Source organism: Oncorhynchus nerka, linkage group LG15 (genome assembly GCF_034236695.1).
Source record: "Oncorhynchus nerka isolate Pitt River linkage group LG15, Oner_Uvic_2.0, whole genome shotgun sequence".
Classification (NCBI taxonomy): Eukaryota; Metazoa; Chordata; class Actinopteri; order Salmoniformes; family Salmonidae; genus Oncorhynchus; species Oncorhynchus nerka.
The window spans coordinates 38,678,005-38,690,696 of record NC_088410.1 but is presented as its reverse complement, the minus strand read 5'-3'; the positions used below and the strand labels follow the sequence as shown (position 1 = coordinate 38,690,696).

Sequence of the window (12,692 nt, the reverse complement as noted above, 5' to 3'; positions counted from 1 at the left end):
TGGCACAGCAATAAAAGACCACTGCGCCACTCGGGAGGCCCAGATTTATAGATATTTAGTCAAATAACCAACCACAATCCACAGAATGAGTTGATCAGTTGTACCTGTTTTTATTGTTGGATAACGTGTGAGTACAGTAGAGCTATTGTGCGTTATCATCTACCCAAAGGACAATCCTCCAGTGTCTCCTGACAAAGGCCAACGTTTAGATAGCTTTCTTTTTATTACAGGTTTATTATTAATAACCGTTACCTTAAAGAGATGAACAGAGTGAAACACACACACATACATACAGAGAGGTACACACACTCGCCAAATGTGCAGCGGGACTCGAGTGGGGGTATTGGTCACAGACGTGAGTCAGGAGGGTTCTGGGGGTCTTCTAAGTGCTGTTGTTGTGGCGGTGTGCCAGTAGGTGGCACCGCGAGTCACTGGCTCAGGAAGGACAGGGCCGTGTCTCGCTCCTCCACCAGCTCGGCGGCTGTGGCGTCCATCTTGGCGCGGGAGAAGTCGTTGACGGGCAGACCGTCATGGATATTCCATGACTTGTTCTGTAGAGAGAATAGAAACAGAGGACTCTTTAGCACATCTCATCTAGTCCAGGATCACAACTACAGTACCCATTTGCTCTGCGTATAACACAGTTTTGTCATCATTTTCCAATAGCAAATGAATGTGACAGGTCTGTGTTCACTGCTGGCTTGCAATAGTAGGCCTATGTTGGTATAACCTAAACTCTGAAAAGCTGATGTTGGGTAACAATGACTTTCAATAACCACCCATCGGTAAATAATATGTTCTATTAATACACCTTGCCAGGCTTGATTAATTATGCCCATAGATGCAAGACAGCCCATCTCCTATGTATACAATGGCCTCTTCTGTGACAGAACGAGCAGAGCCATTGAGGGCTATGAGTGACTCATTTTGGCAATCCGTAAATAAACTGTGGCACAAGAGGCCTCTATCCATCTCTATGGTTATGCCTTACCTTGATATGAACAGGGAATGAGTAAATGAGGTCTTCGGGGATTCCGTAGGAGTTTCCGCCAGCGTACACACCCATAGACATGAACTCACCCTGAAAATAACAACAGAACAAACAGTCAGGCCAGGGACACAGCTTCACAAACAAAAACAACACAAATTCCCAGGTTTTCCAGAAATCCAGGGAACGTTTGCAGAATCATGCAACCCTATGATATTATTTTTCCACTTAAGAGTACAGCCAATTCAAATTAATTTGTCTGAGATAACCAATCAAAACGCTTTGAATGTTTGTGGATTCCATAAAATAATGAGCAGTCATGGATCTCTGTTCCGAGAAATCTCTTTTCAAAATATAAACATTTGAGCAATGTTAGTTGTTTAGCGTTAAATGTTTTATGGAGTTTGGAGGGGGGTGGGGGGGGGGGGATTTGCTGCAGATCCTTGATCCTTGTTGCAGATCCATTACACCCCACCTCCCAAACACACGGCTTACATCGAGAGTGCCGAACCACCAGTCCCTCATGTGGTCACAGATGGCCTTGGCAGCAGACATGGCACTGGACAGCTTCCTGGCCTTGATGACGGCAGCACCACGCAGCTGCACCGTCTGCAGGAGAGCGGGGGGGACAGAGGGGGATTTAGGACTGCTTCATTACAACACGGGACTAAAGAGATTAATAGATTCAGTGAAAATGATTGTATTCAGATAAGAGATTATTAAAAGATGAGATATGGGGTCCAAAATGACACACCCACAACCTACGCTCGCTTTTCCATGTGAAGAGATTCATTCAGGTAAGGATCACACATTTATAATACCTATGAGCTATGCATACACAACATAGGTGCAAATAGCTACTCATATATGTGTATAACTACATTCATAAAGCATTATTTTATTTTTATATTAAGGATCACACTTATATTTTCTTAAAACTGCATTGTTGGTTAAGGGCTTGTAAGTAAGCATTTCACTGTAAGGTCTACCTACGCCTGTTGCATTCGGCGCATGTGACAAATACAATTTGATTATGAGCAGTACTTCAAGCGATGTGTGCAGATTTGGGGTGGAATTGTTTACTTTTTCATAAAAGCATGAAAATTGGGACATTTGTACAGTTTGAGGCCCTGAACATTTTCATAAACAAAGCCATACATTTATTTGTATATATTTTTTTAAATGGCAGAATAATGCCTTTTGAAGCAAATTGTTAGAATGCCCTATAGTACATTTCTTATGGGAAACTGTGTCAAAATGGGTTAGCTCAGAAGAGCCAAAACATGAGTTCACTTACAGAGATAAAGTCTCCCTTGAGCCAGCTGTCGTCCTTCACGGCGCCGTACGCCTCCACCTCCTTGCCATGCACGTTGACCATGGCGTGGTGCACGTCGGGGTACTGGGTGGATGAGTGGTTGCCCCAGATGATGACGTTCTTGACTGCATCGGCGGGCACGCCGCAACGCATCGCCACCTAGAGGACGACAGGCTGTGATACCATACTGGTATACCCATTCAATTGTTTCAGATCTAAATTCCAAATTGACTTATAGCTACACCTTTTGCACTTCCAGAGATAAGATGATTTACTAGGTTTAAGCAATATAGTACAAATTCTAACTAGCCAATCATCACACTTAATCCTCTCAGATATCCAGAAGTACATAGGGTATAGGGATCCATTTGGGATTGGACATTACATCAAGTGCCTAGAGGCTAGGAACTAGTGGCTTTTTCCGGATGGAGCCTCTTGGCTTTGGCCTACCTGGGAACGGGCCCTGTTGTGGTCTAGACGGGTCAGGCAGGAGAAGTTCTCCTTGGGGATGGAGGGGGCAGACTTGGAGGCAATCAGACAGTTGGTATTAGCAGGGTTTCCCACCACCAAGACCTGAGAGAGAGAAACATCAAAGAGTCATCACGCACTCAAACTACAGACTCAGGAACAGCTCAATTTCAGAGTAGGAAACAAGAATAGGATATGTCCCATTTTAAGTCCTCATCTCCATTTGTGCCATTGCATGTGACTATTTATACATCTAAAAGCATACACTTGGTTTATGAAAGCAGAAAGAGTAGCAGAGGCCTGCCGAGTGGTGCTGCGATCTAAGGCACTGTAGTGCTTGAGGCGTCACTACAGCACCGGGTTCGATACGCGACCGGGAGACCTGAGGCGACGCATAATTGGCCCAGCGTCGTCCGGGTTAAGGGAGGGTTTGGCCGGCCGGCATGTCCTTGTCCCATTGCGCTCTAGCGACTCCTGGCGCATGCACACTGACACGTTCGCCAGTTGTACGCCGTTTCGTCCGACACAGTGGTGTGGCTGGCTTCCGGGTTAAGCGAACAGTGTGTCAAGAAGCAGTGCGTCTTGACAGGGTTGTGTTTCGGAGGACGCATGGCTCTTGACCTTCGCCTCTCCCGAGTCCATACAGGAGTTGCAGCGATGGGACAACACTGTAACTACCAATTGGATATCACGAAATTGGAGGAAAAGGGGTACAAAGTTTTAAAAATAAAAAATTAAGTGTGTATATATATAAAAAATATATAAAAAAAAAAAAAAAGAGTAGCAGTGCAACTGAGAAACATGAGTCATGACTAAGGGAAATACTGACACTTTCTAAATGGCCTATAAATCAACATAAAGATACATGTCACACACAGAATACATCCCCTTTAAATGAAGGTCAAGGATTAGCTCGATTTAAAGGGATTTCTGTGTGTACGTGAGTGTTATGGCTGCCAGTGCCAATCCTAGAAAGATAACATCTCCCGCCATTGTGGCCCTGAGCAAGGCACTCAACCACTAAACTGCTCACTGGGGTCACTGCACTGCTTCTGCCTAATGTGGGTACTTGTGTGTGCGTATATATAGGAGGGATTGGGTAAAGTAGAATCCACATTTCCATCTGGTATGGATTAATAAAGTACTCTTCCTCTAAAAACACACCTACTTTAGAGGACGGGCATCCAGTTCTTATGTAGCTATATAGGAAACCTGCCCATTCTTATTCACACACATTCCTGGATCAGAAGTAGTTGACCATAGAAGACGTGAGGCTTTGTTTGTCACACTTACGTCTAGTTATTGCTGCAAACCCGCAGTGGCCAAAGGCCCCCCTCGTGACACCAGCATGGAGTAGTTTCCATCCCTGGCTTTGGAACCCAGCCCATTAAGATGGGAACTTGCGCCTATACCATAGAAGTATAAGGCTGTCCAATAAAACTGGCCCGTTTGAAAATGCGAAAAGGTCAAATTATAGTCTGATTTGTCAAAAGGTTTGTATGAATTTAAAGGAAGGAAAGTTGTCAAATCTGTAGTGGTTCATTTCAAAATGTCCTAGAACTGGAGGTATTACATTAAGTCTTTAACATACATCTCACAAAAATGTTACATCAGTGGTGCAGTGGTCTAGGGCACTGCATCGCAGCGCTAGCTGTGCCACCAGAGACTCTGGGTTCGCGCCCAGGCTCTGTCGCAGCCGGCCGCAACCGGGATGTCCGTGGGGCGACGCACAATTGGCCTAGCGTCGTCCGGGTTAGGGAGGGTTTGGCCGGTAGGGATATCCTTGTCTCAACGCGCATTAGCGACTCCTGTGGCAGGCCGGGCACAGTGCGCGCTAACCAGGTCGCCAGGTGCACGGCGTTTCCTCAGACACATTGGTGCGGCTGACTTCCGGGTTGGATGCGCGCTGTGTTAAGAAGCAGTGCGGCTTGGTTGGGTTGTGTTTCTGAGGACGCATGGCTCTCGACCTTCGTCTCTCCCGAGCCCGTACGGGAGTTGTAGTGATGAGACAAGATAATAACCACTAACAATTGGATACCACGAAATTGGGGAGAAAAGGGGGTTAAAAATTAAATATATTTTTTGACATCAGTACAAGCAAATTATGAACATTTCCCCAAAACACCCTTTAACATCATTCAACACCCCACAACCTGGCTTTCGCCGTACTGTTGTGCCTTCATGACCCTTGATTATCGTTAGCAATGAGAGCTATCTCTTTGGCACGGGGTGTTTCCCTCCCCCCCCTCTCTCTCTAGCCAGGCTGCTGAGCCTGAAACATGCCGAGTCATAGACACACAGAGGGACAGTTACCCTGACGGTCTTCTTGGCGTACTTCTCCAGGGCGGCACCCTGGGTCTTAAAGATGGCCACGTTGGCCTTCAGGAGGTCCTTCCTCTCCATGCCCTCCTTCCTGGGCATAGAGCCAACCAAGATGGCGGCATCCAGATCCTTGAAGCCCACTTCCACCTTGTCGGTGGGGATGACCTCTGGGGGGGGGGGGGATGTTAGTTACCATGGATATTGTGTTGGATAGAGTGGATGTAGTTAACGTTTGGTGTTAAAGACACATTTGTAGAGATGCATGTTTGTATTGGATTTAGCAATACTATTGACTTTAATTATTATGATGCGTTAAAAAAACAATTTCTATGAGCATAGAATGTCTGCCAAAGTTAGTAAAATAGTACTGCCATTTCAGGACCATCTGGGTGTACATGAATGCAAGATAAGGACAAAGTCTCTGTGTGGAAAATGACTTTAGGTAATTTCCGTACACACACACACACCACACAGTGGCTCCACCTGGCTGAAAAAAATAGTCTATTTTCTTGAAACACTGCCAAATGGTCTGAATTCATAGATAATGTTTGGTCTCTGGCCACTAGTGAAAAACTCATTCCCCGTTTTATCAGGATGAACTTCAGTCAGGGCTCACTGGTGCAAGAAACATCTTGTACCCCGCCTCCCCTATTGTTGCCCCACCACTCTCAGGATTGGCTGGAATTTTCTATAGGGCTTTGGGAAACGACTAATAGGAGGCCTCCTTTCTGATACTCCTTCCCACAGCAGTCTGTTGTGGACCAAACAGAAATACAGTCCATACACACGCAACGCATTTTAAATAGGTTTCAGATGGGGGAGGACACAGAATGTAAAGCATGCCTATGTATAATGGGTGCATATGTTCTCAGAGCCAGCCCAGGCAGAATAGAAAAGCATAGCTCACCCCTGAGGAGTGGGAGAGCACAGTCCTGCAGCTCCATCACAACCCCATCCAGAACTGGCAACATGGGAGGGATGTCCAGCAGGACCAAGATGATGGGCTAGAACAGAAACCAATGCAAAGAGGGAACTGCATTCACCACGGCCAAAAATATGAGATCTGCCCCTCCCGACCTCGTCAAAAATGCACATCCCATGTATAATTCACACGTGCTTATGTAACGGCGTCATTATAGCCAACATGTTATAACATCCATCTGCCTCCTGTGCTCTCTCTCGAGGCCAAAGATGATTTGAAATAGAGAGAGAGAGCAGATAGAAGTAGGCCGTGTTACCTGGTCCTTGCCGAAGACATCTCCCTTGGCGATGCTGTACAGCAGAGAGTAGGCGATCTGTCCAGCAGCGCCAGTCACCAGCACACGGATTGGGTCGGCCTGCAAAACAACACACAAACCCCATACTCGTTCTGTGCAATCTTCCAACACAGCAGTAATGACCTACATAGCAGGGATAAGCAAATGAAAGCGGCAGTAATCGCATCTGACTGCTATGTTGATTAAAATGACAAAACTCAGTGTTGACAGATGGAAACGCACTTTGCATTAGCCCATAAAGTGCATTTAATGCTGTTTTCCTGATATAACGTTAACTGTTTTTTGAAAGAGCAAATATTAACAACTATATGTAGGCTATTGTGTATGGCTTTTACATTTTACCCAAATTATATTCCCACATACAGGCGTTCCTGGTAACGCATGCCGAATCTTACGTAAAATACCTATCCAGGTGTTGTATCAGCTAACCACATCTTATGTTATAGCAAATCGGTAAGTGGATGACGCAATGGATGCAACCATTGGTTGATGCACGCAATGCCCATATGTTGGTCAGGTTCCCCTGCTCAGAAGTTGCATGCATCAACCAATGGTTGCGTGCCACATCATTGACTGTCATTGACTGACAGATTGCTATAACAGACGTAGTTAGCGGATACATAAAATACATATCCAGGCGTTGTAAGACCTGGCATGCGTCAGCAACGCCTGGGCAGAGGAACGCGTCCAATAGCTTCAAAATGGGCGACTCAAGCGGTTCTTGATATCCATTGTCATCTAGAAATGAAAGAATGAATGAATGACGATAATGATGCAATTTATACTAATGCCACACGCGAAAGTCTGTTAGTGCAACAATGTAGCCATAACGACTGAGAAGAGAAGGCACCGCGGCTACATTGTTACTAGTGTGAAAAAACGGAAACAATTTCCTAATCAGGCACTTTATCTTCTTCATGTCGCAATTGTAGTCTAGAGACTATTAAAAAAAATCCAACATCCTCATATTTCTTCTCACTGCACAAGATGGCTGGTTGGCCATCTTCATAATAACGTTATCAGAAAGAAATGGTGAACGTTGGCCAGAAATCTAATCAGACTCATTTTGGATCAAACATTAGATTAACCGATGATGCTAGCTCCCGGCTTCAATGACAAGCGGATACAAAACCCAATTTGATCATCAGCAATGACAAGCATCTATTTTCCTAGCAAGCTAACACTTTCGATGCATCATTAATATAACAGTTAGCACTAACTGACAGCAACAAAATAAACATACATCTTACCATATTCACTTGAGATAGATGATCTAGTTAAGCCTGCAAACACTGTTCTCCCGCTAGGACAAGACAGAAGGGTCACCTCTGCGCTTGTATTGAAATGTCAAACGGTGGCGCACTCGATTCCTGTCCTGGGATCTGTAGTTGAATATTGACTGATGCTGGTCTTTTTACCCGCCCAAGTCACGAAAAGGAACACATTCCCCATGAAGAACTGCTGCAGCCCGAGCTCGTTGTTATCGTAGGCCACGCCCATATAACCTTATATGGACCATACATCTAAAAAACCTGTGTATGAGCGGCGTTCAAATATCTCCTTTTACTAATACCGAGGGGTTGAAAATGTACCCAATTCCCATACTTGAGTAAAAGTAAAGATACCATAATAGAAAATGACTCAAGTAAAAGTGAAAGTCACCCAGTAAAATACTACTTGAGTAAACGTCTATAAGTATTTGACTTGAAATATACTTAAGTATCAAAAATAATGTAATTTCAAAAATATACTTAGGTATCAAAAGTACAAGTGAAAGTATAAATAATTTCAAGTTCCTTATATTAGGCAAACTAGGTGGCACGATTTTATTTGTTATTTTTTTGTTATTTTACGGATAGTCAGGGGCACATTTCAATACTCAGACATAATTTACAAATTAAGCATTTGTGTTTAGTGAATCCGCCAGATCAGATGAAGTACGGGTGACCAGGGATATTATTGGACCAGTGAGTGAATTGGACCATTTTCTTGTCCTGTTAAGCATTTAAAATGTAACGAGTACTTTTGGGTGTCAGGGAAAATGTATGGAGTAAAAGGTACATTATTTTCTTTAGGAATGTAGTAAAAGTAGTCAAAAGTATAAATAGTACAGAACCCCCCAAAAAACGACTTAAGTAGTACTTACGTACTTTACACCACTGCTAATACCTTGCTTCTTGCTTCTTTTAGCCGCACATTTTGTATAACTTTTTAATAAATTAACAAACGTTCATCACTCCTCTAGAAGGACTGGATCGACAGTATCCTAGGGATTTTCTGTACACAGTTATTTGCAGTTCTCACTGTACTCTAATCAATGAATGAAGGAGGGTGGCATAGTATTTGCACTGGGCCAAGCTTTTTATAAATCTATTTTTAAGAAAACACACATTTTAATCTATACACTTCATTAATCAGATATATACATTAGAGTTGTGTTGGGTTGTTTTGAGTGGATTTTTGGGAGCCTATACCAAGTTGAATTCAGCAAATGAATTGTCCCTAAGTAGGCCTATACCCTGAAATCAATCTATGTTTGGTTTTACAAATGCATCACACCTACATTACAGCACACAGCATTTTCCTATAAAGATTGAGCATACCAACCGGATTAATGTTCAGCAAATCAAAAACATGCTTTATAAATGATCTATTAATGGCTTAGAATTAAAGTTAATAAGAGTGACTATTACATGATGAACAATATTTCAAGCAACGATTCATTCAAACACCCAACAAAAGCCTGATTAGACTGAGTTAAAGGTTTGTTCGGTGACTTACTACCAAGGAACTATTAATGGTCATTGTCTGTAAGATGGAGACACTTCTCTTTCATTGCCTCATTGCTTCATGACCACTGATAAGTGAAAGTGCTGGAGAATATTTGTCCATATTGGTTTAACTTGAAAACCACGTCCTCTCCCAGCCTTACGACCTGCATCTTTATTTAGTAGGTGGGTAAAATCAAATCGGTCATAAGCCAACTGGTAGCCTAATTCAAACAGTCTGTAGCCTCCACTGGGGTCAAGAGTGGGGTCATTTGAAGTCAAGTGCAGTGATGTGGCTCTGGTAGACTAGTCACAAGCTGCTTGGCAATAGAACAGACTAAAGTGGCACTATCTTCACAACTGATGAGCAGGCATATTAGCTTTTTTTTCTATGGTGGGGGTAAGAACAATGTTAGGTTTAGTGAATACAATTTAATTGAGAAGCGCCATAATTCCATCCTTTCTGGCAGGTCCCTCTGGAGATACATTCGGAGGTTTCAAAAGAACCAGTTTCAAGAACTAAGCCTGTTGACTTGTAACTATAATGAATGTCCACTCTATTACATCAAGCAACCAGGACCTAACACTGACATGCAGCCTAGTATTTTCCACAGCAGATATAACATGTCACTTAGTTACCTAATATTATTTACCTTTATTTAAGTTTTATTAGTCGTATATACAGGATACACACGGTATGCACTCCAACAAAACACTGCATGGCTAAAAATGTGATTACTGTTATGCAAACAGATATTTAAAAAACTAATTATAAACTGGATGGTTACAGCTCTGAATGCTGATTGGCTGGCAACCGTGGTATATCAGACCACGTTGGTCTGCTTGCTCTAATTACGCTGATAAACAGTTTATAATAGCAATAAGACACCCATGGGGGGTTTGTGGTATATGGCCAATATACCACGGCTAAGGGATGCATGCAGGCACTCGTGTCAAACAAAGAAGCAGCCCTTTGCCGTAGTATGTCGCCATATAGCACAGCCACTCGTGCTTTATAGCTAGATCGTTTTCATTATGATTGTGGGAACTGGGCTATTAATGTTACATAATCGCCCGGTGAAAATAGTTGACTTCCCTATGGAGGCAGCGCCTGTCTGATGCACTGGGTGGCAAGGAGCTATCCATGTTGTAATCTGCAATGAACACCCGCTCGCGTTCTTTTGTTTTTCTTTACCTTGTCAGGTCGAGGATTCGATCTTGCAACCTTTCGGTTAATCTAACCACTAGGCTACCTGCCACCCTTTACCAAAGCTGCGTAGTGGAAGCAGTGAATGAATGGATGATGATGGGGTCACACAGACAGGACAGTCCAGCCACAGACGGCTACATTATGAATGAGTAGGCCTCAGAGTAGACTACTCAATTCGAATGTCTTGTTGACGGAGGGATAGCCTACGGATAGATACCACAAAATAGTAGCCTATGAGACTATCATTTTCTAGTCGATAGTGTCCACTACCCAGAGAGAATAGCTGAAGCTTCTGCAAAAACTAATATGAATCCGAATAAACCAATGTTTCACTAGGCTACCCAATAAGATTAGGTTGGTAAGAGCTTATCGCGGTAATTCAACAAGACATGTGCTATATGGAGGAGAGTCAATGTCATATTTGCAACTGTAGTTTATTCAAATGTAGCCTTAATATTTCGTTTGAGAGCCCCCTTTGTATGCTGTTGCGGTTCAAGGAGAAGCCTCTTACCTCCGACGATGCCGCCCGCACCACTATGTACATCGCTGACAACAATGTCAACATGGTGAACCCGGGTCCGTCCCCTCGCTACAGTATGTCCGCCCGTCTGTCTTTGCGAGTCCAGCTGATTATAGTTCAGGGCGAGATTGTCGGGGAGATAAGGACATAGAGAGCGTTGCAGCAACCTCAGGGAAACGCGAGCCCGGAGGACAAGAAACGCGCTCCGCTATGCAGTTATACTCGGATCCGCTATCTATCAGTCTCACCCGGGAGTCACTCTCTCTCGCACTACAGTCTAGTTCGCTAATAAGATTTAGTGGACTAAAATAGATTAACTGCGCCGTAATCTTTGCCCATTAATGATCACTGTTGCATAAAGTGTAGCCTATCCTAATGATCAAGTCTGGGGTGAGAGGGGGGTTTGGTTGATGACATCACTAGCCTACAATTGAGAACCGCATAGGTGTGGTGTGTTTTGGGGGTCACATAAGGACACCATAATGTACATATGCAGCAGGAGTATGCATTTTTTTCTGCTGCTATGCCCTATATGCTAGCCTATGCCTCTGCTGGACTGTAGGCTATATTGCATGTACAGTTGAAGTCGGAAGTTTACACACACTTAGGTTGGAGTCATTAACACTCGTTGTTCAACCACTCCACATATTTCTTGTGAACAAACTATAGTTTTGGCAAGTTGGTTAGGTCATCTACTTTGAGCATGACACAAGTCATTTTTCCAACAATTGTTTACAGACAGATTATTTCACTTATAATTCACTGTATCACAATTCCAGTGGGTCAGAAGTTTACATACACTAAGTTGACTGTGCTTTTAAACAGCTTGAAAAATTCCAGAAAATGATGTCATGGCTTTAGAAGCTGCTGATAGGCTAATTGTCATTTGAGTCAATTGGAGGTGTACATGTGGATGCATTTCAAGGCCTACCTTCAAACTCAGTGCCTCTTTGCTTGACATCATGGGGAAATCAAATGAAATCAGTCAAATACCTCAGAAAAAAATTGTAGACCTCCACAAGTCTGGTTCATCCTTGGGAGCAATTCCAAATGCCTGAAGGTACCATATTCATCTGTACAAACAATAATATGCAAGTATAAACACCATGGGACCACGAAGCCGTCATACCTCTCAGGAAGGAGATGCTTTCTGTCTCCTAGAGATGAACGTACTTTGGTGTGAAAAGTGCAAATCAATCCCAGAACAGCAGCAAAGGACCTTGTGAAGATGCTGGAGGAAACGGGTACAAAAGTATCTATGTCGATTGTTTTGATGGTTACACAGTGGAGGATGCTGAGGGGAGGACGGCTTGTAATGACTATACCAGACTGCTGTTTTCCTCTTCATGTGCTGTTATCTGGGCCCCAGCCTGTATTTTAATGTTGAAGAAGGGTATGTCACTCACAATATTGTGCAGGTAGTTAATGACAAAATAAACAGACACCTTTATGATGTCACCAAAACACATACTTTACTCTGCATTATTATGAATAATAGTAGAGAGAATAGTTTATTTCAGCTTTTATTTCTTTCATCACATTCCCAGTGGGTCATAAGTGTACACGCACTCAATTAGTATTTGGTAGCATTGCCTTTAAATTGTTTAACTTGGGTCAAACGTTTCAGGTAGCCTTCCACAAGCTTCCCACAATAAGGTGGGTGGAGCGGAATCAGTGGAATGGTATCAAATACATCAAACACATAGTTTCCATGTGTTTGATCCCATTCCATTGTCGCCGTTCCAGCCATTATTACAAGCCGTCCTGTGTTTGATGTGTTTGATACCATTCCACTGATTCCGCTCCAGCCATTACCATGAGCAA

The 12,692-nt window shown here is 43.3% G+C and overlaps 1 protein-coding gene across 2 annotated transcripts; it reads right to left on the bottom strand.

The window, feature by feature from the left end:
* Window positions 1-86: 86 nt before the first annotated feature.
* Window positions 87-10,961, bottom strand: LOC115103852 (malate dehydrogenase, cytoplasmic-like). Of its 2 annotated transcripts, none has more exons than XM_029624847.2 (9): window positions 10,860-10,961; window positions 6,332-6,430; window positions 6,001-6,097; window positions 5,085-5,260; window positions 2,754-2,876; window positions 2,286-2,462; window positions 1,484-1,597; window positions 992-1,081; window positions 87-551 (listed from the first exon to the last, which is right to left on the bottom strand). In XM_029624847.2, the coding sequence occupies exons 1-9, from the start codon at window positions 10,911-10,913 to the stop codon at window positions 429-431; spliced, it is 1,053 nt and encodes a 350-aa protein (XP_029480707.1). In that variant the 5' UTR covers window positions 10,914-10,961; the 3' UTR covers window positions 87-428. The 2 variants fall into 2 exon arrangements, with proteins under 2 accessions (XP_029480707.1, XP_029480708.1); XM_029624848.2 differs by lacking the exon at window positions 10,860-10,961 and adding an exon at window positions 7,621-7,710.
* Window positions 10,962-12,692: the final 1,731 nt, after the last annotated feature.

What these genes read in the sequence shown, in the direction of transcription:
- LOC115103852 (XM_029624847.2), bottom strand. Translation starts at nt 10,913, where the DNA reads ATGTTGACATTGTTGTCAGCGATGTACATAGTGGTGCGGGCGGCATCG. An exon ending in TGCGGGCGGCATCGTCGGAG is followed by an intron (nt 6,431 to 10,859) that starts GTAAGAGGCTTC and finishes GTTGTTTTGCAG; the next exon opens with GCCGACCCAATCCGTGTGCT. An exon ending in CATTCCCTGTTCATATCAAG is followed by an intron (nt 552 to 991) that starts GTAAGGCATAAC and finishes TTCTCTCTACAG; the next exon opens with AACAAGTCATGGAATATCCA.